Source organism: Oreochromis niloticus, linkage group LG8 (genome assembly GCF_001858045.2).
Source record: "Oreochromis niloticus isolate F11D_XX linkage group LG8, O_niloticus_UMD_NMBU, whole genome shotgun sequence".
NCBI lineage: Eukaryota > Metazoa > Chordata > Actinopteri > Cichliformes > Cichlidae > Oreochromis > Oreochromis niloticus.
In genome coordinates this window covers 20,311,191-20,339,141 of record NC_031973.2, presented here as the reverse complement: position 1 = coordinate 20,339,141, position 27,951 = coordinate 20,311,191, and the positions used below count along the sequence as shown (strand labels likewise).

Here is a 27,951-nt window from a genome sequence, read left to right as displayed (position 1 = left end):
TGATAGGACATGATATATATATATATATATATATATATATATATCGGACCCAGATACAGTCAAAGGGGCACAATAAATATGTGTCATGAGATGATTATTCATTTATTAATTAAAAAAAGATATTACAAGATTTACTTTTTTAAAATGCGCTTTCTTCCCTTAATCTATAATTTAGAGAAATAATGTTGTTATAACCATTTAATAACTGGATAACCCTTTGCACCGTTAAATTAAACAATATGAGAAGTATGGAAAAGATGTGAAGAAACTGTCATTATGAGCTCATTTATAAGCTTATTATCTGTACGTATGATGAAATACTGTCTGAAAAATAACAACAGCTGTTAGATAAACGCTGATATGCTGAAACCCCAATAATCCCCTATTGAAATGTAGTGAAGTAGGCAATGATAAATAAAAATGAGCTAGTCTGTGCCCAAAATCAGTGTAGTCTACTTAGCTGTTGTGTTTTGGCACTGCAGTGGCTTTAAGCAAGGATTAAAGTTCTATCTATCTATCTATCTATCTATCTATCTATCTATCTACGCTGTTAAATAAAAAAAATAAAGAAAAAAGAAAATAAAAATAACAAAGTGACCACTAGTGGGCGCCCAAGCATTTCCACAGTACTGAAACTAGCAGGCTGACTTGTCTTCACTCACCTCCTCGGCTGCCATCTGTACTTCCTGGAAACGCGTTCAGAAAAACAGCCTTGGTGGACTTATTGTCGTTTCATACTGCCTTTTTTTATATACACAAAAAGACGACAGTTGACCTTTAATGTCACAAAATTACCAATGATAACGTAAACAGGACAGCGAGGCGGAGGGCGAGGAACAGAAGTGGAAGAGAAAGGTGAGCTAATGAGACTACAGTTGTTCCACTACTAACGGGTCAACCTGTGACTTAAAATACTTTTATCCGGTCGCATTGTAAACATTGAGCTCGGCGGTGTGAAACTGTTTTACTGTAACATTTGAAAGGAAGACAGCTAGAAGTGTGTCACGGGTTAAGCTCTGTTGTCTCCGTGTTTCCTCTCAGAGCGCCACGTCATTAATCGGCGGATGAGTTTGGTCCCAGCTGTGCGCTGCCGTTTCTGCCGTCACTCCTATACCTCCGTTCGCCTGCAGCTTGCTGCCGTCCCGCTTTGCTTGACATTTTCTTACCGAAGGAGGAAGAAGCGTCGCTTAGGAGATTAAAGATGACGGCGTCCAACTCGGGCCTCATCATGAACGTGGTGAACAGCATCGTTGGAGTCAGTGTGCTCACCATGCCTTTCTGCTTCAAACAGGTGGGTCTAGGTGGGAATAAGAAATACATTATTTGCATCTTACAGTAGAAGAATAACAATAAAAGGACATATAAAAGTGAATAAGCATGATATTAATGACTGTGAGAATCGCCAGCTTCCTCAGAATGTCAGCGAGCACTTGGTAGGCAGCATCTCCATCCATCAGCAGCACTTTTCATAGAGAGATGAATTTATATCATCACTATCACAATATGAAATTAGGAGGTGTTTTCACGTGAAGGATTTCACCCTGTGGGGAGGACAGTGGTGCTCGGTTTCATCAGTGCTCTCCAGGTACTCTGGTTTCCTCGAATGTCAAGTTCTCAGCCTATGACAGCAGGGATGGGGCAGATTTATCTTGGAGGATATCTCCACTTTCTATGAACATGTAATGCTTTCACATCACATTTAGTGCTTTATTACATGATTTTTCTTTTTAGTCAACTAAGCTATTACCAAACTTTTAACTTTGTCATGCCTTTTTAGCACCACTACATGTTTGGCGATATACACACAATGATCAGCATGCGAAGTGTGCTTGTATTCTTTTTGGCTGATGTAGGCCTAGCATCAGAATCTTTTCCAGGGTATACTTGTTTTGCAGCTGGCTGACGGTTTCCTCCCCTGTATTGTGCTACTAAGTAGTTTGAAGGAAGAAATATTGTCATTTAAAGTTTAAGAATGATCCAATTTGAATTGGCTTGAGGACAGACGCCTGCCAACTTTCCATCTGTCTTCTCACAGTGTGGGATAGTGCTGGGAACTATCCTGCTGTTCTTCTGTTCGTGGATGACCCACAAGTCTTGTATGTTTCTGGTCCACACGGCCAGCAGCACCAAACGAAGGACCTATGCTGGACTGGGTGAGCTAAAGTGGCAAACAAGAGAAATATTTACTTGTATTCATTTTGTTCTGTTATGTAATGTTTTCAGTCGCCAGTATGTTTGTGGAAAAGCCTGATAATTTACAGGGAATGGTGCCCATTTTAAGCAACAGCTGATTCCTGATTAAAGTAGCGAAAGAAGTTGTTACTTGTCACTAATTCTGCGAACAGTTATAAGCAAATAGAGTAGTGAAATGACATCAAGTGCAGATGTGTCAATAACAGCAAAGTAAACGAATCTCTACCCACAAGGACAATATTTACACTGCTTCCATATGTTTTAGAAACGATGAATGAGCACATTTAATCTTTTTTGATCGTCAGTTTTATCAGGACAGAATATTTTTAGTGCACTGCCCTCTGTTTTTCTGCATGTTGCTCACACTGATGGCACTCTTATTCTTTGCAGCCTTCCACGCTTACGGGAAACCAGGAAAAGCACTGGTGGAAACGAGGCAAGTTCATTCACAAATTTTAGTTTCTGCCTATCAGTAATACAGTTGTTGGATCACTGGAACATTTTAGATGTTCAGTGGAAACAATGGATCCATTACAATGGCTATTTAGATTATGCATTGTAGATCGTGTACACAACAAAGACGTATTAGTTTTGGTTTTTTAAAAACACACATTTTCACAAGGTTTCTCTTGTCTCTCTCTTTTTGTGTCCCTGCAGCATGATCGGTTTGATGTTGGGGACCTGTATTGCCTTCTATGTTGTCATTGCTGATTTGGGCTCAAATTTCTTTGCTCAGCTGTTGGGTTTACAGGTTTGATATCATGATTTTGTTGCTACTTGCTTCTACTTTTTCTTAATTTTAGGCTTTTGCGACCAACACTTGTAATAAATGTTGAATGGAGTCAATCAAAAACTCTATTGTGATAACAGGAAAAATCCTGAAAGTAAGCGTGTTGTTTTGTCACTCTGTTGTGTATAGGTGACCGGCAGTTTTCGCGTGCTGTTGCTGATTGCAGTGTCGCTGTTCATCGTACTCCCTCTGAGTCTGCAAAGGAACATGATGGCCACTCTGCAGTCCTTCTCAGCTATGGCGTTGATGTTCTACACCCTCTTCATGTTCACGGTTAGCCCATCGACACACACATACATCTAAACTTTACACAGTGCATGTGAATAGGCTGTAGCAGAAATTCTTTTTGGTTGCAGATCTTGAGAGGCAAATAGATGAAGCATAATTATCAGTAAAAAAAGATAAAAAATGATTGTTTTTGTTGCCTGTCTGTTAGTACAGCATGATAAAGAAGAGGTTAAGTACAAATAGATTTCAAGCATGTGTAAGTTGTAGCACAGCTTATTAGCCATGGTTGCTTATTTGATTTTCAAAATGTTATTTGGCCAAGTGGTTGTTTTGTTGTCTTCTGTGTTAATTCTTTCTTATGCACACCATCGTACAGAGCTGTGACATCCTTGTACAATGCAATATTGTCTTGCTCCTATTTTTAAAGAGAAAATCTGCATGAAATCATTTGAGACAGAGAACAGTTGCTGCGCTGCTCGTTATAGACTGAAAAAAGGCTCTCCCCTGGGAAGGCACTACTTGGCAATGGCCACAAGAGACATTAAAAGTTGTGTAAATGGAAAGTAAGTGGAGAATAAATGGTCAGTTCCAATAAATCTCAAACTCAACTGTAGAACAGAAACTCCCACACATGTCTGACTTATTTTACATATATCAAACTTAAACTTTTGGCTGTTTATGCAGCATGTAAAATGCTTTTTTTTTTCTTTAAAGACAAAACAGTGTGTGCATATCTTTCTGGAGCAGCTAGTCAGCAATGATTGACAGCACCACCACAACAGCTGGCTGCAGTAGTAACTACTGGGACATAGTTTCTTTTAAGAAATCAAAATATAACATTCAAGTTTGTGAAGTTACATAAATTACAACTTTTGCTCTGTGGCCAACCCCAATGTTTAAATCAAGCTTCACTTCTGGCCACAGGTCAGTAGTAGAGAACTGCATGTCATGCATGTGAAGTTCAGTCCAAATAGGCGTCAGTGCAGCACAGAGCACATTTCTTGCAACAGTTTCTAAAAGAAGTGCAGTTTTATGCCACAAAGGCGAAATTTATGGTTGAGCAGGAAGAGTGCGTTCACAGTCCGCTGGCAGGGCGGAGATGGCCCGTCGGCCTGCAGGGAACTATGTACGTTTTCTCCTTTTAACAACAGAGAATCTGGTACAACCGGTCTGTGGGCCACTCTTGCTTGTGTTGTTATTGGTCTATCAGGCCGACACAGAGAAAAGCAAAGTTCTAGCATACAACAAGCCGAACTGTTAAAAACAATGAAAAGTGTCCATTTGAGACACTATCTGTGCTTTGCATACTTTATTTTTTGATCTTTGAAGTTATTTCATGTTTCTCCCATTCGCGATAACCTCCGCTGTTGCTCCGCTGTATTTTGGCCAACACAACAACACACGGAAGCACATCTGGTCCGTAAAAACCTCTCTGCACCCTATCCAAGCAAAAACGTGTATGCAGACATGCACTCTGGTGGGACCAGACATGACGCTTTATGCAGCACGTTCTGATAGAACCACAGGAGCACGCTGCCATTTGCATTTGCACACAGCCCCCTGCACAAGATGCATTTAGTCTGAAGTTTGGTCAGAGGGGAAAAGTTTAGATGGTGTAGAGACCATCCAGCAGCAGTTTTCTGGCTCATGTGATTCAACTCATTTGCTCTTTAAATATGCACGCACAGTTGGTGTGTGCATGTGTGGGTAGCTCTGTTTTACTGACCTGCAGTACTGGTTCCACAGACTTCAAAATGCTCTTTGTACTATTTCTGTGTGATGTGACTTCTAGCTCTGTGGCATGTCGATAAGGTGGAACAGTGGTGTGGTGTGTGTCCGGCTTTAGATCCAGGCCTGGTCCGGCCCAGACCCCTAACCATCTAACAGTGATGTACCTGCTTCCCTCCCTTTTTCATCCTACCATTAATTGTCCCCCTCTTTCGTTTCTCTCCGTTGTACTACTTTACTTCTTTCTTTCCCGTCTTGTCTCTCTCGTCCTTCTGCCCCCCATCACTCTTTCACTCCACTCTCCTCATCTTTCTGCACCCTTTGTTTGCTCCCTCCCACCCCCTCCTTTTCCGCTGCTGTTTCTGCTTCTGGTGCTGTAGATAGTGTTGTCGTCTCTGCGCTACGGCATAATCTCGGGCTCCTGGGTGGAGCGAGTTCACCTGTGGCGCTTCAAGGGGGTCATTCAGTGCCTGCCTATTATCGCCACAACCTTCTGCTGTCACCCGTAAGTAAACCATGGAATCCCTCCCCCTCCCAAAAAAATATAACATACCACTGTAAGGCGGTGGGGACGGAGAGGGGGTGAGTGAAGGAAGCGCGACGTTTCCCCCGCAGTGTGACACTCCTTACACCCTCCTCCGACCTACCTGAGCCTTCTTCCTCCTTCTTTCAATCATCCGCAATCTCACCTTTGATTGTGATTTGGTCTGAGCCATTTGAGCTCTGTGTGTTTGTGTGTGTGTTTTTGGTGGCAGTAGTAATAAGGCAGAGAACATAGTGAAGTGACAGGCTCATTTTTGCTGCCCTCCACCTTCAGTCCTGGTCTGTGTGGGTGTGGCAGGTTTTCCTTTGGGATCTTATCAGGTGCTAGGAGGAGCAAGACAGAGCACATGCTGATGAAAACCTATGAAGTATTGTTTGTCTACATACTCCTTTCATATGCCTCTTATTTCTTGCAAATTTATGATTTTTGCTTTTTTCATTTTGTATCATCTTCATTACTCCAGTTTTTCCACTACAGCAGGTTTTTGTTCAGTGTGGGATTTGCTGTCACGTCTCTTTGTTAGTTCCAGCTCTTCATTTTCTCTGGTTTTTCTCTCCCCATTTATTACTTTCATTATCTGTCTGTAAGCCATCAGCGAGGGTATTGTTCCCATTCTTCTTTTCATAAACTCTTTCCCCAACTTTTCTCCATTTGGTTTGGGCCGTAACTCCCCCTTCCCCCCACCTCCTTCCCCTCAGATGGTGCTGTCCTCGTTCAAACATGGGCTGCTCAGCGGCTGGTGGCTAGGGCACATCAATATGGTGCGCTGGGAGGGTGTGTTTCGCTGTCTCCCCATCTGTGGGATGGCCTTCGCCTGCCAGTCGTAAGTACTCCTCCACCTGTGCAGGATCACATGATGAAAGTAATGTCAACCACGACTATATAGAATTCTGACGTTGGAAGCTCAGTGACTTATAGCGAACATTTGATATTAGTCTTATAAATATGTGCAGTGCAATTCCCAAAACGTGGGCTTTTCCGCACTTCCACACCGGGAACTAAATCTTTTATCGCTGCATGTAGAGAAAATTTCACAATTGGTGCATGAATACTCACAGCATTCTTTTAAAGCCACGGTGGAGGATTTGGGGTAAAGAGAAACAGATTTGTGGTGGAGGTGGTTGATAAGGCATCGCTTTTTGTTAAAAGAAGCTGCTTTTGTTGCTTAGATGTGCTTTCTGTAGTTTTAACCAAAACTTATCTGCGCTTACTTTTTGCTTTGTGTTTTCTAATTCAGTCAGAAAATAACATAATCTGACACAGAAGATGAGCAGACACTTATATGAAAAAATAAAATCAAGTGGATGGTTAAGATTTGCAAAAGCTGCAAAGTACAGGATGTTTTTTGAGAGGAAGGCATGTTGGATTTTTGAAGCTGCATTAGCTGCTGTCTATAAATATGCACCAGAGGTGTTGAAACAGAAGAAGCAATTGATAATATATGTGAGCTTCTTCTTGCCTACACATATTATGCATTTTTAAAGTGAGGTGGTCACCTTACTTTAATAATCCATGAATTTTTCTGTAGCTGTGATAACTTCTCTCTTACACACAGAGAGAGATTCATGTTCAACAACAATCCCACTAAATCAAACTGCGATGCTCACACAGGGAGAGTTAAGCTGTTGAGGAATTAATTCTTAATTTAGCTTCCGTGTTGTTGCCTTCTTGTGCCGCTGCTCCTCCTCTCTCCTCTGCATTCGTCAGCTAACACTAACACCACATGAGACTCCATTATTGTGCTTTAAGTCGCAGGTTTCTTCAGTTTGTTACTCACCTGATCGAGTCACAGCAGTCTGGTGCTCTAGTTAAAGTGCACTTTAAATAAAGTACCCTGCCTCTTAGCAAGCCCCAGTGATCCGGAATTGGATAAGTGGTTAAGATGGATAAAAGTGAATTCTTTTGGCCTTGATATTCATGTGGTGAACATCTGATATCAACCCTAATATTAGCGAAAGTGGAAAATGATGGGGGAAAATGAGGAGGTGTTCTTTTCACTTTCCAGCAACGTTTTATTAAGAAACGTGTTAGTGTAAAGACCCTGTTTGACTCCAGACCGCTGTGTGCCCAGCTGTGATGCTATACCACTACATATAATGGTAATAATGTATTTATTAGGTCAAAAGACCTAGCAAAGTTTGAGCGTCCTATCGGTTGGGCTCTTATATGTAATGAATGCTGTGCTGCAGTCTTTACTAACAGTGAATAATAAGAGGGTTTCCAACACAGCGTTTGCATGCTGTTCACAGTGCTCACTGGTTTATTTTCACTGATCACAGCTTCTCTGCACAACTTCTTCTTTATTGTCTCCATTTTCACTCCTCTGCATGCTTTGTCACTTCCTCTTTTTGCCCTGTCCTCTACGCTTCAGTGCCCACTCTGGGCGTGCAGTGAGCTGAGCGGGTGGTTCAGCTCACTGCACCAGTATCCTGTTAGACATGTCTAACAGGATACTGGTGCAGCTAGTTAATCTTTGGTGCTGGAGAGGGCTGTCGGGTGTTACGGTGAGGTCATCAGGGGCCAGATGTTTGGGTGGTGGCAGTGTATGGTTTTGTTTTGTGTGAGAAAGAGTGAGGTAAGTGATAGAAGTGGGCGACTGTAGCCTTGGGAGTGAAACAAGACTTTTTAATTAATGTAATCACACAAAGCTAACATAACATTATGGTATGGCAGACAGGCGTGATCATTAGCAAGCGAGGTGTGCATGTGATCCAACAAGAAGAAAGTATGAGCTTGTATGTGTTTATGTGTGCTTCCTCCGTCATCCCACTAGTAGTGCTGAGTGATATTTGGCATGGCGATTTCTTGGCCTGTGGTAAGGCTGAGCGAGGCAAGCGCTCCGTTAGGCGGCAGGCAGCTTAAGCCAAACCACTAATCAACACATTGGACTGCCGCCATCTCACAGACACACTGATGTATTCACAGGCTGATTAAACAGCTCTCAGCACATTGGATTTTTATTACATTCATGAAATGTGTTTACTTTCAGTTAAAACATTACTTAACATCACCATTATGATGGGATGGGAGCTGGCCCTGTTGTTTTTTGGCTGAGCGTCTGAACAGCGAGGAGCAGTTAGCTCATAATAGGGGAACATAAGAAAAACATGTATGGCAGAAACATCTTTCTGTGATGCTACTGCTGGTGTGTTTTCCAGTCCCATTTAATGACATTGTCTTCCACACACTCACTTCTCTCACAGTCAGTCTGCATCATATTTGAGACTTCATTGTGTTTAAGGACTAGCCTCCGAGTCAGGTCTATTGAGCAACCATTAGATGCTTTTGCACTGCGCTTGCAGTATAACGTTTTATTTAACATTGGTTATAACATTAACTGGTTTCCACATTAAACAAGCACAAGGAATAGCATCATGCTAGCTAATAAAACCGAGTGTGTGTGAACAGAGAGTCAGGCAAAGGGAGAACAAAGGCCAGTGAAAGTTATGGTTTCTCTCCCTCTCCTGTCTTTTGCCTCTCACATGTATGAGAGAAAGGGAGGGAGAGAGAAAAAGGAGGCGAGTAAAAAGAGTCTGCCAGGAAAGTTTATAATGCTCTAAAACCTGTCCAGCCACTTGCTGTTATATATAAAGCCTGTAAATTCACTGGTTAATGTGCCGATGGTCCCCTCCACACTCCCACACTCGCCTTAAAGCACAGGACAGGAAATGATGAAAGGAGGTCGACACCTGTGTTAAAAGACGAGCATTTCAGCCTCAGCCGGCCTTCACTACTGTCACCCATACTGTGTCTCTCACACACACATACACACACACATACGCAGTGGTATCTAGACAAACACTTGTGCATACATCACTACCACTCCCATTACATTACTTTCATCTACTGCCACTGTGAGAAATGACTGCAATAAAAAAATTAAAACTTAAAGCATGAATTGATATTAATATGAATTAAGATTCATATTCTCAATATGAAGATTCCAATTGTTGAAAAACCTTCATTTATATGATGTTGTATGATTGATTGAGTCGAATGACTTTTTGAAGTAGTTTGATTACATCTAAGTAGAAGATTGAAGTATTAATTTCAAATGTTTATTGATAATGGCATTGCATTCATATATTTTTAATGGGCTAAACAAAGAAGATGAAATCGTGTAGATGAAACTATCCAGTGTTAGTTGGATATTGACAAGGACATGAGGGAAGAGATGCATCATTTGATTACTGAGCAGCACAAATGGACCCCCATATGGCTGCTTAATAAAGGAACGCTACAGAGCGGTTTCCAAATTTGAAGTAAGTGGCCGTGAAGACTGTCATATTGCCAGCTGTTTGGGGGGACAAAAATAAAATGAAACATCTGTAGGATTACGTTCCTCGATCTCCCTGCTAGAACTGTTGCATTGAGAATTTGTATGTCTGACAATTCAGACAGTATAAGATCACATTGCAACAATAGTGTTGTGCCTTGCAGTATACAGGGTGTTTTTGTTTTTTTTGGCTGACTATCTCTTACAGGCAAGTGCTACCAACCTACGACAGCCTCGATGAGCCGTCTGTTAACCGCATGAGCACCATTTTCACTTCATCTCTCAACGTTGTTACCATCTTCTACATCACAGTGAGTGGAACCACTCTTTTTTAGTTATGTTCACACCACTCCTATTTTGTAATGTTAAAGAGTATCTGAGTTTACTTATCTTAAATTTTTAACAGGTCACATGAGTTTACGTTTTTTTAATGTCTTATGCTGGAATTATATATATATCAGCCTAATCTGGATGATGTAAGGCATTGATTTAAATCTGGAGCTTGCAAATCAGTCAGTTATATTATCTCCTCTGGTGTTTGATATTCATACACTGTATATAGAAGATGCAAACCGCCACCTTGATGTCACTCACTAGTTACCAAAGACCTGATGAGTTTTAGCCATCGCTCTCTTGCTTTTTTGAAACCAGATGTGACGGAAAAAATTAGGTCTTGAGGCACTTCCACACCGGCTTCATGTTTCAGACCCTGAGGCTACATCAGTCTTGTACATACAGCCTGTGGTCATGGACAAAACCTGCACCCTATCTGGTCCTCACAGAAAAAATAGCATGTTAGATTTTTGCAGTCTTTCATGATGGTTTTGTCACTTCTGTGAGGGAAACATGATGTTGGTAAGCGTGATTAATCAGAGAGCAACATTTAGTCTGTCATAGGTCTCACTCATGAAACAACAAGATTTTATGACTGTATAATTCATCTGATAAAATAACCATCATTATAAACAATGTGTATTCTGAGCCTAGCATCCTACAGTACACACTCTTGATGGAATTTCTGGTATTTTATATTATTTATGGCAAAATGTGTCTTTATCCTGATATTAAAACAGTCTTGAGAGCTGATATTGGCATCAGAAACTATAAAAATGTTATCCATGTGTACACACTTTCACAAATTAAAAAACAAGTTCTCCCATATCAATTTCTCCTTCTTTTCTTTTCCCCAAACACCGTGTTTGGTTCCCTCTCCAGGTGGGTTTCTTTGGATACGTCAGCTTTACAGATAACATCGCAGGGAACGTGCTGATGAACTTTCCATCCAACCTGGTGACAGAGATGATACGCGTTGGGTTTATGATGTCTGTAGCTGTTGGATTTCCCATGATGATCCTGCCCTGCCGCCAGGCCATCAACACCATGCTTTTTGAGCAGCAAGTGAGTTTGGATATACTCAGACGCTCCCTTTGTCCTCTACATTTAAAAAATAGTGAGAATTTGGATACAAATTTGATTGTGAAAGAGGACCTCCCATTCTTTCTTTCATGCAGTTTGAAGATGCATTTAGAAGTGTTTCATGTAAACCGAGTCCCTGGGAAACACCTGCTGTGCAGCATAAATGTATTGAATCTGTAATCAGTTTGTAAATGTGTGATTTGTTACATTCATATCCCCCCCACCCCTCACTAAATCCTCTCTTTAGCTCTTTTTTTGTCTATCTTACTGTTTTTGTCTTACAGCAGAAGGATGGGACATTTGCTGCTGGGGGTTACATGCCTCCGCTGCGCTTCAAGATGATCACCCTGTGCATTGTGTTTGGCACTATGCTGGGGGGCATTCTCATCCCCAACGGTACGTCCTCTTTGTGTGTGCGTGTGTGTGTGTGTGTGTGTGTGTGAAAAATTGGTCGTGGATTGCATGGACTAAAATAAAATGGTGTGTGTATGTGTGCTGCTCGCTGCAGGTCTTTAAGGTGCATGTGTTCCTTTATGTGGGCGTAGCTGGGGAGCTTTACGATGTGTGTGAATGTGACTTTACGAGTCAGTGACTGTCACACTCTAACACAGTCCTTAAATCAGGACCCTTACTTTTATCTCCTTTTAGATGGGCAGACAGGAAGATAGGGCTATTATTCTCCTGGACTCTTTCTCACACACTCGCACACAAACAAACGTCCAGTACACACCAGTATTGGCTCTCCATCAGCTTCCTTAAGTCCTTGTCTCTCTCACAAAAGGCTCCAAAATTGCATAGATGTAAAGGTTAGCATTATTTTATGTTTTATCCACCCGCTGTTTGTTAAAGTTTTGATTGGGTGAACACGGAGACACACACAGAGCCGGTCAGATTGGCTCTTTGTGTATTTAATCAGGCTAATAGACTGAGGAGAAAGGAGGTAAGGACCCTGGGGGGAATGGGCACTAAATCTGAGGGAAACAATATGGTGTCCGTCCTCTAGATGAACGATGGGTTTCCGGGCTTGACGCCCAGTAGGCCCATTCGTTGTGACTTGGGTGTGGCCACGGCTCGCTGCTGCCAGCAGCAGTGTGCCACGGATGGCGTCTGTGAGGGGCCGTTATGAATCCAGTTTGTAATGAGGAGCCCAGATCTGGGACTCCAGCAGTGTTTTTTCACCCTGTTTTGGCACAAAGAAACAGAACCAGTGCACTGAAACAGACAGAAACGCTTCAGCTCTGGTAACGTTGGTGCCATGTTGATTTAACAGTGTTTAGGTTGGTTTAATTAAGTTTTCATTGTACTGTAACATCTGGGGAGGCACACCTTGGATCTCCAGATCATTTACCTGTTAGTTTAGTTGTTTTACCCCTTGTCAAGCTAACTTTTGTCCAGTTTGTTATAACCATTTCAGACATTTAAGCTAACTCTATCAGCACTCTATCCATTAACATTTGGCAAGCACCTCTATTTTGGAATTGGTGCACTACAGACCCGCAGATTTTTTAAAACTGCTTTTCCTGTCTTTAGTGGAAACTATTCTGGGGCTGACTGGAGCCACCATGGGCAGCCTCATCTGCTTCATTTGTCCTGCTCTCATCTACAGAAAGATCCAAAAGAACAGCATCATTGCTCAGGTTAGAATCTGCACTTTTCCAGTATATTTATTTGGGGAAAATATTTTGTCTGACAATTTGTTCTCCACTTCCTGTCCTGTAGCTGGTGCTTTTTGTTGGTCTGGGCATCCTGCTGATCAGCACCTTTACCACTCTCTCAATTTCGGCCAGTAGCCCCAGTCCAAGGATCCAACCTCCTCCTCCTGCACCTGGCAAGAACAGCCAGCAAGAACTACCAGACATCTCTGAACTGCATGGTAAAGATCGCGAGTTTCTGTAATGGCTGGCAATCACTTAGGAACTAGACGGGCTGTAAATGAAAGTGGTTTACTAATGAGCCATGGAAACATTTACCTCAGTGGGCCGGAGCCGGAGTTGTCTGTAGCATCTGAGATTGGACAGCAGAGCTGCATGTAATTATTTCCTGTAAAATGCGCCAGCAGTACAAGAGACATGTTTGTTTCTTGTCTTATTTTTAAAGTCACAGACTGCTCGCAGCACCTTGAAGGCGCATTGTAAAGAGAATGTGAACCAGTAGCAAAGGGCCAGTGAGACTAAAACAAAAGCACAAAGCCACGGCAGAAGAAAGGCTTTCTTTTATCTCTCGGAGAAGAAAAGATGGAGACAGACAGAGTGACTGATAGACAGACAGGCAGGGTGAGGAGATAACCTCTTGATAATATCTGAAAGCAGTGTTGAGTGCTTGACATTGATGAAGCGAGATTGATGCCCTTCAAACTCGAGCAATTTCTCTCCACCCCTCTACCTCTGTTCATTTCTCCTGCCACCCCCCTCCAAACCTCTTCCCCCCAAAATACATTGTCTACACCCCCTTTCTCCCCACATATCTCACATGGCAGCTATAAAATGCCTGCAAGCGCTGGCTGTATAAAAGGAAATGGGGGTGATGATGATATGGGTTTGGGGAGAAATGAAAAAAAAAAATGGAGACGAGACCCAGAGGAAACCTTCTGAGCTGATGTTTCCAGTTTTAGGGTGAAAGAAGAAGAGCATGGAGGGAGTCCTGACAGTTAATCATCCTCAGCTCTCGTGGTCTTTTCTTACTGTGCAGTTCCTTCTTATTCACTCCCATCCAGAAACTTTGTCTCATTTGTGGATTTTTTTTTCCTCCCAGCTTTGCTTCACACTAAACTCACAAGAGCCAGACTAAAAACTTGTTTCCTTCCTGCCACACTCTGATATCACTTGTCTCTCCTGTCACCCTCATTAATTCTACACATCACTGATGCCAGTCTTGCCATTTTCAGTATTTGCTGCCCCCTAGTGGCCGTATACGTCCAAAATCAGTTACAGTCAACTCTGAAGGAAGCATCGTCCATTTGAGAAATTCCTAGGTACAAATTAATTTTACCACCAACAGTTAGTCTGTGCAATAAATACAGCTGGATGAAAAATAAGGAGTAAATTCAGGGAGAGTAATAAATGCAATACAGTACAATAAAGTCATTCTGTTTTTCCCAGGCAAGAGCAAATGCTGAAATTAAATGAGGTCTCCTCATTTATTTGCAGTGATGTAGCTCCAAATTTTCAGACTGTATTTAGTATGAGAATTATAGCACCAAGAAATTAAGTCTAAGATTAACTGATTTAGTCTTTGAGTTTTAATCAACTAAATACCATAAGACTATAGTGGACTAAAATCTAAAGTTGATTCGGTCGACTATAAGATAAAGTGTAAAAATTTGTCATTTGCTCCACACAAATTACAAAGCAGCCCTTTTTTCTTAGTTTTGAAATGTGGACATGTATCGTGTTTTCTTTTCCTCCCGAGTGAATACAATCAGGGGAAAAAAACAAAAAAACCTCCAGCCTTGTTGCAAAAAGAGAACTTCTGATTTGATCACTTCTAAACTTGTCCCGCCTTTCTTCACAACTTAATTAGTTCTGATTGGATCTCGTTTCTCCAGAAAATTTTCAACTTTTTCATTCATTGACGAAAGTGTCAATACATTTGATCACAGATTTTTGTCCTCAAGTATCAATTTTTATTTACTTATCGTCTTGCTTTTGTCAGAAAAAAAAGTTTTTTTGACGAAAACTGATGACATCTGGCATTAAATTAGACCATAGTGAAGCAGTAGAACAGAAGCATTAATGAGGCCTTCCCTTTTTTTTTTTGTACCTACATGCAGACAAACCCGCAAACAAGAAGCCAGTGGAGATAGAAAAGCCTGACAATCTACCTGTGGAGGTGGTACAGCCTGCGGAGCGGGACCCAGGTGAGCCCCCCCAGATTAAAGGACCAGTTGATCTATCGAAGGAGAAGAAGGACGAGGAGGTGCAGTTGGATCGTCCTGATGCGGGTAAGGAAACTGAACCAAAATCAGAACATTAACTGGATGTCGAACTTGTAAGGATTACCATTTCTTGTTTATCCAGGTGTGGCAGTGCCAGAGGGAGAGGCCCATCGTCATGAACCACCCATTCCTCATGACAAAGTCATGGTAGACAGAAGAAAGAACATTGCAGAGCTGAAAGATGGAAACAAACAACCTGTTGCTCCTGCAGAAGGTGGTGAAGAAAAACCTCTAAGAGGCAACGAGCAAGATTTCGAGAATGCTTTGAAGGTGGAAAACAAAGATGACAAGATTGATGAAAAACCTGCAAAAGAAGAGGATCTGGGTGGAGGTGAGGTCTTGTCGAACGAACTGGTTGATAAGCCTGTTGCAGAACCAGGCAAAAAGTTGGATGTTGCCCCATTAAAGGAGGGGGAGAATCTCAATGTTGTTAAAGAGCCCCTCGCAGATAATGCAGGTGTAGTGGCCAATCAGGCTGCAGAAGCCAATCAGGATGCGGTAGCCCAAGTCCATAAAGTGGGCAAAGCTGCAGATGCTGCAGACAAAGGTGAGCATTTCACGCTCTTTAACTGTTGTTTAAGCAAAATGATGAAAAAGGCCTTCTAAGAGAGTGTGATATGTAATGACCTTTTAGCGCCACCTGCTGAAGGAGAGCATCGCCCTGCTGGAGAAGAGGCTGCGGCTGCAGAAGGCAAAGATGCAGCAGATGACAAGATGGAAGGTAAGTGGAGTAGACACGTTCAATAAAATTCAAAGTTAAATTCATTTATTTAGCAGCTGTCAAATTTTTCAGCATGTTGTGAAAAACCTTAATCACATCCACATTAAAAAAATCAGCCTAAATCAATTTGCACTGAAGCACTGCATTTATAGTGGCTGATAGTTTTTCATATTCTTGATTTCTGCAGTTAATGGACTGTTGTCTAACAGTCATACAGATTCTAGTGTTTTGGGGGGGTTGCAGCTAAATGTAACATAGTAATTTAAAGATTATGTATTTATTTTATGGGGTGGAGATGCTGAAAGTGATGTCAGACCTAAAATGTAGCCGCAGCTTTTTGTAAACCATGACCTGCTCTCGGTCGGGGGAAATGGCCTCACATTTGTGCAGACACAGACTTGGGTTTTTATTTTACATTAATAGTTTGCCTAAAATGTGGTCCAGGCTTTCCTTATCTGTGTCACTGTGTAACACTGGCATAATAACTTTGTAGCAGAGCTTGCTAAGCAAGGAAAGAGCTGCTGCCTGAATGGAATCCAGATGCACCCTAATTGTCCCACTAGAGCCACTTCCGCCAACTCTGACTTTAAATTGCTTCCGCTATGAGCAACATATACGAGACGTTCTCTTGTTTCCAGCAAGACTCAATACAAGAGTCTCCATGCATTCCCAGCTTCTGAGAAGCTGAAGACCTAGTGAATTACCTTTATGGCCACAACATTGTCCCAACATTAATGGGAAAATCCCATTACGTTTATCTTTATATTTATATTGTTCTAATTTTCAAATATCAAATATTTTCTTACAAAATCACTTTGCTGAGGTTAAAACGTGTTTAAGGCAGCAGGTGTGTTGGCGTTGGTTATATTTAGAAGACGACTTGTTGTTTTTAGCAGTTTCCAGCTCTTAGAGAGCTGTACTGGATGTATGTAGCCAATGTGGTTTCGCTAATGTGGTATCGACTGACCAATCAGAGCAGACTGAGCTTTCCAGAGGCAGGATTTGAAGAGACTGGAGGTAAAACGTTGTTTCAGAGTAAAAGGATCTGCTGCAGGAAAATCAGTATGTGAAAAAATGTGTTTTTGAACATTAAAAATGTCAAACTGGTAAAATTGTGAAACTTTAACTAAGTGATATATGAGGACTTTAGTTAAAATGAAATGCTGAACATTAAAATCTAAATATGAAGTCAGGTTACAGGAAAGGCTCAACAAAAAAATAAATAAATAACGCTTGATTTAACCTCTTTGATTATTGGGTGGGAGAGTGATGATGCAGTATTCCTCTTATTGGCTAATTTAGACTGCTATGTAGCCCACTTCCTCTCTTTCGTTTCTCCTGCTTTGCTTGTTTTATCTTAATGATCCCTTCTTGCCTATTATTCCCTGTTTGATGGTGTTAAAAAAAAAAAAAAGAAGTACAGATGTTTTCCTCTCACTTCTTGACTCTGCTCGATCCTCTCACCAGTCTTTTTTGGCTTTTGTTGACTTTCTCATTCTGTTATTCTGTTGTTTACTTTTGCCTTCTCTTCCTTTTTTCTCCATCTTTTCTTTCTGTCTCTGCCGGACTCCTATCGCAGTGATAAAAAAGCTGGTTGCAGGTATGAACTCCCTCTTGCCTCTTCTTCAGTTTATCTCAATCTGTCTATCACTCAAATTTTCAAATATTTACAAAATGGCTCATCTTTTTAAAAAAAAAAAAGATTGCTCATACAGTTGTGTGTGTTTTATGTTTGTGTGTGTTTATATTTAAACTTAATACTAGTAAACTAAACAAAGCACCCACTCACATTGCCTCTTAACATAATCTGTGTCCACACCTGCCTGTTTAAGGCTACAGTGTAGAAAAGCGTGTTAACTGGAAGTAGTAGATTATTAACTGTTTCCTGTCTGCCCCCCTCACCCCCAGAGTCTGGCCCTAGTTTTATTAAGCCTCCTAACTAATGCCCTGTTCTCTGAGCAGGTCGTTACTTATTTTAATTAAATGTTTTTGTATGGTTTGTTTCCATGTAGAGGGTCAGCTGGACCACGCGGTGCTTCTGCAGGTCATTAAGGAGCAACAAGAACAACAGAAAAGGCTTCTGGACCAACAGGAAAAACTATTGGCTGTCATAGAAGAACAACACAAGGAAATCCACCAGAAACAACCTGCTGGTGTGTGTATATACCCATTTTTTTTCTTTTTGTAGTCATGACAACTTGTAAAGAAAACACAGCTATTATAGGTGGTGGCCCTCAACTTAAATGTGATATTTTTGCATTTAAAGGGGGCGCTGCTGAAGGCGATGGTGAGAAAGTCATCCAAGGACAACCAGAGATGATGGAAGGTGGAGCAGCAAAACCTAAGGAGTCTGGACTGGAGCAGTCCAAGGAGGGAGCTGGAGCTCCACAGGATGGCGGAAATGAGGCTCATGCTCTGGCCCAGGGTCAAGCTCAGGTTGAAGATAAAGGTGCTGAAGCTAACCCTGCAAAAGTAGCCGTACCAGCAGCTTACAAAGAGGATGCAAATGTTGCACTCGCAGGAGAATCACATAAGGAAAGTGAGGTTGGGGCGAGGGGAGTGCCATTGGGAAAGCAAAAACTTGAACCTGTGGCTCAGAATGACCATGCAGCCCAGTTACAAGAAGAAGAGGCAATTGAAAAACTTAAGAAAGAAGTGGTAGGCAAAGAAGATCAAGGAAAAGAACAGCTGGAGAGGGAAATAAAGGAAAAGCTCGCCAGAGAAGAGGAGTTGGAGAGGGAAAGATCAGAGAGAGAAAGGATAGAGAAAGAAGTTCAGGCAAGATTAGAAAAAGAACGGCTAGAAATGGAGAGAAAAGAAAAGGAAAGGTTGGAGAAAGAAAGGATAGAAAAGGAAAGACAGGAAATGGTGGCCAAACAAGAGTTGGAGAGGGAGAAGATAGAGAAAGAAGTTCGAGAAAGGCTGGTAAAAGAACGACTGGAAAGGGAAATAAAAGAGAATCTGATCAGAGAGCAAGAGCTTGAGAAAGAAAAAGCATTAAAAGAGAAACTTGCACGCGACAAAGCTGCAAAAGAGCGATACGAGCAAGAGCTGCAGAAAGCGGACAATGAAATACTTGAGAAAGCAAAGAAAGAGGCGGCATTGCAGGAGGCTCAGGAGAGGCTGCTTCAGCTGCAGCAGGCCATAGAAGCTCAAAATGCTGGAAAAGCTGCACAGGGGGGCGAGAGAGTTGATGGTGAGGCTTTGAAGAAAGGAGGACGAGACCTCAAAGAGAACGCTGCTGCTCAGCCAGAACCCGGAGAAGGGGAGGAAGATGGCGAGGTTCACCCCCAGGGCTCCCACGAGAAGGTTAGGAAGCAGGGAGAGATAGATCTGAAGCGGAGGCGTAGGTCACTCGGAGAGGCTAGAGGGCCCCTGGAGGACACTGAGGCGTCCAGGGGGGTTCCAGGGTTGGAGCCCCTGCTGGAGCTGGGGGGGCCAGATCTGCACGCAGCCCTTGAGGGGCAGCTACTGGCTGGGGCAAGGGTACACACACGGCAGATTAAACAGGCCTCAGAGGATGAAGAAGCTAAATAACACACACACATTCTTATTTAGCGGTCAAACACATACTGTAGACCTGCAGAACCTCCTAATACTGTGGACCGTGATATCGCTGCCTTATATTCTCTTTTGCCTTCAGAGTTGTTAAGAAGTGGACCGTGTTGTTTTTCTTGATACTGTGTAATCTGCCAGGAACCCAAAGTCTTTATCAAAGCAAAAGTGTATGTAAATATTAACTTATTTTTGTTTCCAGAGAAAATTTTGAAAAGGTCAAACGGTTTAAAAAGGTTTAACGTGTATATACATCTATGCAATTACCTTTCTGTGGAGCGTTTTTGACAGGAACGATATTCGTATTTGAGTCACATGTACTCCTTTGGTCATTCAGTTGTTCCTTGGTCTTTGTAAATGTTGTAAATGCTTTTAAATGTGATCCATGTATTTTCTTATAGAACCCGGTTACCCCAAATTTAATGTACTGTGGCTTCAGGCCCCTTGATAGTGTTTTTGCTTCATGCTTTCAAAATGAGGTATTTAACTACACGCTGGAGTTTTGAGATATAGAGTAGCCTTACTATTTCCATAAACTGTGGACAACAGAGCAGCTCAAACCAGACAACCTGGATCAATACCTGTAGTTTCTAATCATTCCATCTTTATTCCTAGTATTTCTTCCAGGTTGATTTATTAGTGCCTTCCACTTAACATACTACAGCCTATATTTTATTCAAACAAAATGTGCAGTTTTTCCCCTCAATATCTGGTCTTTTTCTTCCACTAAATGATCTTATTTGAAGATATAATAATGGAAGGTATTTTGGACTTCTGTATTGTCTTTCATTGGCTAGCACTTCAACACATTGGACCTTTGCTTTATAAAAGAGGCTATTTTTGTGACTATTTTTCTACATGCATGTTATTTCTGTACATTTTGCTGATAAAAATTAATAAAGCTCATATATCGAAACATCAAAGTCAGGGTTTTATTTATTTATTTATTTATTTATTTATTTATTTACACACAGACACACACAGGTTTTCACGTTAAAGACTATGGCAGTTCTTAATGGCTTATCTCAACCACACCGACATGAAAAACTGTTCCCAGCATCAAAAGTCAGTCAACTCGGTCTTCTTGAGATTGGTCCAGATAAGCCTGGATGAATTCCATTCATCTGGCTCTTTTTTTGGCCTGTAATAAAAAACAAATATATAAATAGGTAAATGGATAGCATTAAACAGATCTCCTTTCAGTGTGACAGTTGCTGACACTGGCACTTACTGCATTGGTAAAGCAGATCTTCAGTGCTTCAAACTCTTTGGCACACAGATCCTTCCTCAGCTCCTGTGTGCCTGTTGTGGTAGCAGCTACACACTTTCCATACACTGCTGCCTGAATAACACAAATTAAAACTTCACAGGAAGCACATTTGTCCATGTAATAAATAACTGCATTACTTTAATTATTTGGACCAATGTTTTATTAACAAATTTCCACTGTTTTGTTTATTAAGAACTGGCACATTAACTTTATTGCCAACAATTCACCAGAAGCTAAACCATGCTCTAATATGTTAATTAGTAACCTACATCCTGAGATAATAAAGTGCACGGCAGCACGTGTATATTGTTAAAAGCTTAAATGAGGAAATATTTTGGATGTCCCCTACTGGGAGCTGCTGTAGAGATGGCAGCTGGCTTTGATGGGAGAGGCAGATAAGTATAATCATATTTAATGAGAAGAAGAGAGGTTCCAGAGTTGAACCCGTTCAAAGGATAATCTACCAAGCAGTATTTTCCCATCCTGTACTTACCTCGTTCGCACACTGTGCAAAAAGTTCCGGGAAAAGTCTCATTTTCTCCCTAGTGCGACTCCAGACATTTGACCCAGACATGCTGCTGCTCAGGCGTAAATAGATTTGTTTTAATATCTGGTAAATTTTTTTAAGTCAACGATTAAAAAAAGAAGCAGCAATATTTTCGTGTCAAGTTCTTAAAATCTCTGACAACTCAAAAGAACCGAAATTATTTTTATATCAACTAACAGACGGCGCTCCGGTGAAAACCCTGTGCAGCGCCATGTTGACGACTGTCTACGCCCATAAAAATCCTGAACTATGATTCGTTCATTTCCTTGTCAGTCAAACCGTTTCTGACGGTTGATTTGTTATCTTTTACCTCCTGGTTTAACCAGAACGCCAATAGAGTCGAGGATTGCTGCTTAGTGTTTTGTTATTGGCTAGCGGTCACCTCAAACCCCGCCTTTCTGTCGTACGCCTCGAAGGAAGATGAGTAACCCGCAGCTGGGACTGCTAAATCATGGCAACATTTATGGAACGATTAGCCTTTCTTCAGAAAGTAAGTAATATCGACAGTCGTTATTTTTAAAAAAAGAACACAGAGAAGCCAAAACGAACATGTTAAATGTCACGTAGCGTTGACGTACTTATTTAAATCTATTAGCTTTTGCGAAACCATAGCTTTCTTTTAGCCTGCTAGCTAACAACCTTAACCAACATCTTTTGGCTTTTTACTTTCTGTGTTTCACTGGACGTGTCAGGTTGTTTCGTTAAAACTTAATGCTGCACACTGGTTTAAGGGTCAGTTTGCGGTCAACTGAAGTGGTAAACCACAATTTCGTCTAACTATCCAAGGTGCCCACCCTGATGAAGGCTACAGCAGATGATGAAAACCCCTGTCCTGGCTACCTTTTCCAGGAGATTGGAAGTATCCTTTAGTTGCTTCTGCTGTTGATCTGCAAAAAGTTCCTACTCCTGCTGGCCTCTTTTGCATGTTAGGGCTGTATAAGTAGGCTGTGGCCATGACTTTACATAGTCACTGATGGATACATACCTTGAACATGGCTATGATAGGTTAAAATGATATTTTTCTGTGTGTGAAGTGTGTTATCAGTCAAATGTTTATACCCACTGAACCATGGGAATAGTAATTCCTGTATGATGAAGTGTTATAACCTTAATTCTAAGCACACTGTAGAAATCTCCCATGAGTCTTCAGGTTGTGGTCAGTGTTTGTTGGAATACCTCCTGGAGAGGCTACAAGTGGAGTCCTGTCATGTCAAACTGAAGGTGAGAGAATTGCTTTTGCTACTGTTTCTGTCTCTTTAAAGGACCTGTACATTGCTGATTGCAGTTTATGAGTAAGTGTGGGTTCTGTTCTTGCTTCTGGTGTATCAGGTGCTGAAGATCTTTGTCCACCTCTGTGGTCATGGGTCCAACCATTTCCTCACAGAACTCAGAAGGAACTCCACCTTCATCCAGCAAGCATCCGGTTAGACTTTTCTCATTTGTGCTTTCAACTTTCATTATTTTGCTGCTGGCATCGTTCATAAATATTCACTTTGGGTAATTTTTATTCGATAAGTTTACAGCGGCCCTCCTGATCCCATCCATGGCACAGCATTATATGAGAAAGTGAGGAATACAGCACAGGTACAACACGGGTTGTTTTGTATTTTCATCTCAATATAGTCAGTTATACAGAAATGGAAGGTAGCTTGAATAAGAACTTTTTTTTCGTTGTTCATCCATTTACAGGAAGTGGCCCGCTTACTTTTCACAGATGTCATTCCCTCCAAAAACAGCATTTCTTCACTTAATCTTGCCCCACCGACAATGGGTAAGTGCTAACACACATTGATTATGACCATAAACGGCACTCATCTTTAAAAGATGGGCAGGCGGCCGGGCGACGTGGACACCCAAGTTTGTGAAAGTGATAACTCAAAAACGAATTAGAAAGTATAATTTTCCTAATCAAAGATATAAGCTTTAAAGACTTAGGAACCCAAATATATGTACTACATCCTGTATGCCAAACTATTGTACATCACTTTGCTACCAGGTTTGACTTTAGCTCCATGTAATAAACAAGTAATAGAAGAGAATGGGTATCTGTAGATGGGATGAAAGAAGTAGTCATTGAATTGCATTGTGTGTACAATAGTTAATTTGTTTCATTCTATTTAGGTATGGGATCGGCCACTTCCCACAGATCAGGAATGCAGGGTTTTGGATACAGTCCAAGAAAGCAGGGGACAGGTGAGGGAAGCAGAGCTGCACAGTACATACAAATCAAACTTACTGCGTGTGTAAATTTCTGGACCTGTGCCTTCCAGCAGGCAGCGACTCACTTCTGGATAAGATTCAGAAAGCAGCTGAGGTGGTGGCGAGCGCTGTCCTTCCCCCTACTGAGCATCAGGGGATCCGTCTCCATGACAACCATTACCGGGCCGTGGTGGCGCCTTCTGCACCCATAGAAGTGGCCGTGCCAGCGTGTGCCTATAATCTGCCTGCTTGTAGACCGAAAGGTCAGAAATGAAGCTGGCACAATTACGCATTTTATTGAGGCAAGATTGAGAGAAAGTATAAACTGAAGCCTTAGTAGCGAACAGATGTTTATAAATTAAGGTTTTCCTCATGTGTCTTCACTTCACCAGTGACTAAGTGGTGCCCTGGGCAGGTAGGAGGTGGCTGGGAAGAGACGGACAGTGGCAACAGCTCCTCTCACAACTCCTCTCAGGACATCGCTGCCAATAGCAGGGCGTCGGTGGGCAGCAAGTCAGCTGGCACAGGAAGCCAATCAGGGACCAGCAGAGAGAGCAGTGGGGACCTATCAGATCGGTCAGTGTCAAAAACGTTTAACCTTTTTAACACATCATGCACTCGAGTCTTTTTTTTTCTTTTTAATGCATTAGCTGAGAGCAGGTACTGGATTTTAAACAGACTTTACCCAATGCCTGTACAGTGACAGTGCATATCTCCTGTTGTGTGACACACAAGAAAAGGAAACCTCAGAAAATTGTTCATGTTTGAAGATGGTTTTAGTTTGTTAAACCAACTGTTTTCATTCCAGTGCAGTCACATTCAGGAGCTTGTAGCATAATCTCCAAATGTTCTGTGTGCAGTTTGTGTAGTTTAATGTTTACTGGTCACTTAAGAATAAAATTCTTGCCAGGATTGTTAGTTTTTCTATGCAATAAGTCATGTTCCTGAGCATTATAAGCACAAAAAACCTGTGTTTTCTTCAAGTTTGTTACTTTCCTCTCATACTTTGTGTGGTTTCCAGGGTGGAGGCCTTGCAGCTAGGGGATTGTGGTCAGGAGATGGCACTCATCAATAAACTGACTGAAGGCTCCAAAGTTTTCCTTTCCAGAGAGGAGAGCCAACACTTCATCAAAGAGTCAGTGCACCAAAATCGCATTGAAAACACAACAGCCTGGGCTGGTTCTTTTCTATGAGCTGGTTTCTCATTTTTAATTAGTTTTTTATTAAACTTCTGATTGTATTCAGTTGCCTTTTTTTAATATTATTAATTGAGCTTTTTCATTTTATTACACACACATATATATATATATATATATATATATATATATATATATATATATATATATATATATATATATATAGTATTTTTTTTTATTGGTTGTTTTGGTTTCTGTGATGCAGTTGGGAATTGTGTCACAATTTCAGTGTTTTTTTTCTTCTTCTTTTTTTAAACTCTGTCAGGTGCTCCATTCTTAACTGCGAGGTTGTGGTGGAGTTGCTGTCTTGCAAGCTTCAAGATCCTTCCTACACCATTAAGATGGTAACAATGAGAAGACATTGAAAATCAGAATTCTTTGTTTCACCTTTACTCTAATTATAGTGTCGTTTGTCTACTCTTGCAGCGGGTGCTGTGTGCTGTCGCATCCCTGATGACCTCTGACCTCCTCTCTCTGGAACAAATGTTTGGAGCCACACAGCACAGACTTCGCCAGCTGAGCGAGGGCCCTCCAGGACCGGTGGCAAACAAAGCCACCAAGGTAAACGAAGCAGAGGGAGACAACTTTACTACTTAAGGACAAGTAGTAAACCCAATAATACTTATTTGTGCTTTTTTTAAATTTTTATCTGCGTATCTCCTCTGACTAGATCTTGCGACAGTTTGAGGCTTTGATGGGCGGATCTCTGCATGCTACCAGGCAGGATGCAGTGAACAGCAGCCATCAGGCAACAGTGAATCAGCTTCACACCTCTAGCAGCAATTTACTGCCAACGCACTTGTTTGACAGTTTCAAACTTCAACAGCCGGACACTTCATCTGCAGGCGTCACTCAACCACCAAAGCACCCATCTCCCCCTCCTAGTCAGGATCTGGCTCAGATCCACGAATTAGCAGAAGATCAGGTCCAACCAGTAAGGACAGCCGAGGTGAGACTGCATGCTGAAGATTCAGAGTCTGTTCAAGATAAAAGCACCCTTGCTTCATGTGAACCTCAGAGTAAGCCACACCCCCAGAGCAGACCGTCTCTGTTCAGTGGCATGGAACTGGTGACCAAAGGAAGGCCGCTGTGTAACAGAGAAACATTGCATGAAGAAGTGGAGGACAAAACAGACGACAGGGTAAAGGAGATGGACGCTGTGCATAAGTCTGATTGTTCAGTGAACTCGTCTATCACCAGTAAAACCAGTGAGGATGCTCCCTCAGTTTGCAGTTCCTCTGCACCTAATTGCAGCCAGTCAGTATCAGCTTTCTCCTTTCTCAACTTTTGATTGCAGGCAACAGTTTAGAGCTGTTCTACTTTAAACCAATGATGTCATCATGCGTTGATCCTTTTGGAAACCTGTTTAATGTTCCAAACCAAGATCCAACCAGTTAAGTTGTAAGTGGATAGCAGATTCTAATTCAGTATTCTTTTCTTATCTGTGTGCCTCTTCAGAAACTGTTTTTAAACAGCAAATTGGGCCAAGAGAGAGATTTGGGACTCATAAATAGAGCCTGCAGATCATATCAGTCTGTGGATGGTTTGCCTCATTAAAGACAGGTCTTTGTCTGCTGCAGTGTATTTTAAAAGTATTTAATGACTGAAGTTGTCTTGAATTAGAGGTCTTTACTCTGCCTTACAAAGTCACAGGACAATAACTGCAGAAACCATGAAAAGAGAGATCTTTGTAACATTTATTTTATAAAACCTAACTGTTAAGGGGGATGACTTATGCTGTTTTTCCACCTCCATATCTTTAATCCAAGACTGTAATGTAGCTTTGCATGACATTACAGTTCAAAATTACATTTATTTATATCATACTGGGCCTCAGTGCAGCTCATCAGTTCATCCTCACCGTCAGAAACGAGCTGTCTTTCACTCTTCTGTGCTCATTGCCAGATCTGTGTACCTGAGACGGTCTCATTAGGGATATCTGCTCTCACTGATGTCATACAGAGACGAGAGTAGGAAAAAAATGTTTCGATTAATCTGAAGCCTGAGCTTTTAGTTTACAAGGATTACTTGAACAAACACTGACCTCATTATTTGAAACTTCCACCATCTGTATGAGCAAATAAAAAACATAATGGGTCCCCTTTCTACAGAGTGCAAGGAAAACACAGTCTTGACATGTGTTAAGCATAGGCTGAGGGGGAAAAAGAACTAATGAATAAATACTTCTGTTGAAAAAATTCATGGTTTACGAAAAGGCTTATTCCATATATGGAAGGCTGATCAAATAAAAGTCCAAACCAAAGTCTGAGCGAGGCTAGTCTTCAGCAGCACTCGTTTTAGTTCCTGCGTCATTTGCAAACAGAATGCTCCCACCCTGCTACTTTTCCCTTTTTCCCTAAAAATGACACTTCTGTGAAATCATAATGTTTAAAACAACAGATTTAGGCCTAAATTTAAATCTAATAAAGTATGCAGTTACTGTGTTTTGGCTTTGCGGGGCACACTGGTGGTTGCTTTCTCTCAGGATTTCTTTTATGTAACAACTTCCACCTCTGCAGCACGGCCTGAACCTCTGAGGGGGAGAACCTCTGTTTGAAATTTGCACTACAGTCGCTTTTCTTATGAACCGAAACCTAAAAAAGAGAGTTGTCTTCCATTATTTTTGGTACTAAGCTATTAAGTCATTGTAAATGTTCCAAGTGTAAATTTAGAAATTTATTTATTATGTCTGCTCTGTTGACTAAAATGAGACTTGTAGAGTGCATGATTTTAAAAAAAAAAAGGGGGTTATTGGGTTATTGTGTGTGCATAACTAATGTCTTGACTGTTTGATCATATGTAAGCAGTCATAAAGGATTTCTCATTTGAGCAAAGGTTTGCCTTCATTGTTTCACTTACATATTTATTGCAGTGCAATCTAGTTCAAACTACACGCCTAAATCGTAATTCAACGTAATTGTACTATAATGAACGCCACTGATGTGTTTCAGTTCAGTGAACACAAGCCAAGCTGTTCAACATGCAGGACAATAAAGCATGCTGTATTTTTGTCACAGCATTAACCACTACGTAGTCTTGATGTCATTTGTTTTTTTTTATCTGACATGTTTGCACACATCACTTTTGGCAACACTTTATTTCAAATGATTTGGGGAAATTACATATGAATCACTTTTACATTTCATTTTATTCCAAACACAGTGTACTGGTCATATTAAACCACCCATAAACAAGTATGGCTGACAGGCTTATGACACACAGATACACAATGTGGAAAATGTGGAACAAGTAAACACTGGGTTCTAAATTATTTTAAAGAGTCTGTTTTTGTTAGAAGCGCTGTGCCGAGCGGACTGCTGCCTGACCTGCACTTTCCACAGTGCCTTCTTATGG

General features: G+C 41.4%; 3 protein-coding genes across 8 annotated transcripts; 2 read left to right on the top strand and 1 right to left on the bottom strand.

Moving 5' to 3' along the window:
- Window positions 1-623: 623 nt before the first annotated feature.
- slc38a10 (solute carrier family 38 member 10) lies at window positions 624-20,308 on the top strand. 4 transcript variants are annotated; one of them, XM_005448151.4, is made up of 18 exons: window positions 624-855; window positions 1,042-1,291; window positions 2,036-2,153; window positions 2,584-2,629; window positions 2,851-2,944; window positions 3,113-3,256; window positions 6,182-6,306; window positions 9,968-10,070; window positions 10,975-11,157; window positions 11,460-11,571; window positions 12,706-12,812; window positions 12,895-13,048; window positions 14,945-15,115; window positions 15,192-15,656; window positions 15,744-15,830; window positions 17,410-17,430; window positions 17,843-17,983; window positions 18,097-20,308. In XM_005448151.4, exons 2-18 carry the CDS (start codon window positions 1,202-1,204, stop codon window positions 19,365-19,367), a joined length of 3,432 nt encoding a protein of 1,143 aa, XP_005448208.1. In that variant the 5' UTR covers window positions 624-855; window positions 1,042-1,201; the 3' UTR covers window positions 19,368-20,308. The 4 variants fall into 4 exon arrangements, with proteins under 4 accessions (XP_005448208.1, XP_005448207.1, XP_005448209.1 ...); XM_005448150.4 differs by lacking the exon at window positions 6,182-6,306 and adding an exon at window positions 5,320-5,444; XM_005448152.4 differs by lacking the exons at window positions 6,182-6,306; window positions 17,410-17,430 and adding an exon at window positions 5,320-5,444 and having other exon boundaries at window positions 626-855.
- Window positions 20,309-20,315: 7 nt separating this feature from the next.
- Window positions 20,316-21,432, bottom strand: ndufaf8 (NADH:ubiquinone oxidoreductase complex assembly factor 8). Its single transcript, XM_019362216.2, has 3 exons — window positions 21,149-21,432; window positions 20,617-20,727; window positions 20,316-20,526 (listed from the first exon to the last, which is right to left on the bottom strand). The coding sequence occupies exons 1-3, from the start codon at window positions 21,227-21,229 to the stop codon at window positions 20,506-20,508; spliced, it is 213 nt and encodes a 70-aa protein (XP_019217761.2). The 5' UTR covers window positions 21,230-21,432; the 3' UTR covers window positions 20,316-20,505.
- An 89-nt stretch (window positions 21,433-21,521) lies between these two features.
- On the top strand, window positions 21,522-27,426 carry tepsin (TEPSIN adaptor related protein complex 4 accessory protein). 3 transcript variants are annotated; one of them, XM_003438577.4, is made up of 13 exons: window positions 21,522-21,692; window positions 21,989-22,061; window positions 22,332-22,423; window positions 22,532-22,625; window positions 22,719-22,786; window positions 22,892-22,973; window positions 23,324-23,395; window positions 23,476-23,664; window positions 23,794-23,977; window positions 24,423-24,536; window positions 24,863-24,941; window positions 25,024-25,158; window positions 25,268-27,426. In XM_003438577.4, exons 1-13 carry the CDS (start codon window positions 21,654-21,656, stop codon window positions 25,886-25,888), a joined length of 1,842 nt encoding a protein of 613 aa, XP_003438625.2. In that variant the 5' UTR covers window positions 21,522-21,653; the 3' UTR covers window positions 25,889-27,426. The 3 variants fall into 3 exon arrangements, with proteins under 3 accessions (XP_003438625.2, XP_005448214.1, XP_005448215.1); XM_005448157.3 differs by having other exon boundaries at window positions 23,473-23,664; XM_005448158.3 differs by having other exon boundaries at window positions 21,574-21,692; window positions 21,934-22,061; window positions 23,473-23,664.
- Window positions 27,427-27,951: the final 525 nt, after the last annotated feature.

What these genes read in the sequence shown, in the direction of transcription:
- slc38a10 (XM_005448151.4), top strand. Translation starts at nt 1,202, where the DNA reads ATGACGGCGTCCAACTCGGGCCTCATCATGAACGTGGTGAACAGCATC. An exon ending in AGAACAGCATCATTGCTCAG is followed by an intron (nt 12,813 to 12,894) that starts GTTAGAATCTGC and finishes CCTGTCCTGTAG; the next exon opens with CTGGTGCTTTTTGTTGGTCT. An exon ending in GTTGGATCGTCCTGATGCGG is followed by an intron (nt 15,116 to 15,191) that starts GTAAGGAAACTG and finishes TTGTTTATCCAG; the next exon opens with GTGTGGCAGTGCCAGAGGGA.
- ndufaf8 (XM_019362216.2), bottom strand. Translation starts at nt 21,229, where the DNA reads ATGTCTGGGTCAAATGTCTGGAGTCGCACTAGGGAGAAAATGAGACTT. An exon ending in TTGCACAGTGTGCGAACGAG is followed by an intron (nt 20,728 to 21,148) that starts GTAAGTACAGGA and finishes TGTGTTATTCAG; the next exon opens with GCAGCAGTGTATGGAAAGTG. An exon ending in AGATCTGCTTTACCAATGCA is followed by an intron (nt 20,527 to 20,616) that starts GTAAGTGCCAGT and finishes TTTTTATTACAG; the next exon opens with GCCAAAAAAAGAGCCAGATG.
- tepsin (XM_005448157.3), top strand. Translation starts at nt 21,654, where the DNA reads ATGGCAACATTTATGGAACGATTAGCCTTTCTTCAGAAA. An exon ending in CCTTTTCCAGGAGATTGGAA is followed by an intron (nt 22,062 to 22,331) that starts GTATCCTTTAGT and finishes AGCACACTGTAG; the next exon opens with AAATCTCCCATGAGTCTTCA. An exon ending in TCCAAGAAAGCAGGGGACAG is followed by an intron (nt 23,396 to 23,472) that starts GTGAGGGAAGCA and finishes TGTGCCTTCCAG; the next exon opens with CAGGCAGCGACTCACTTCTG.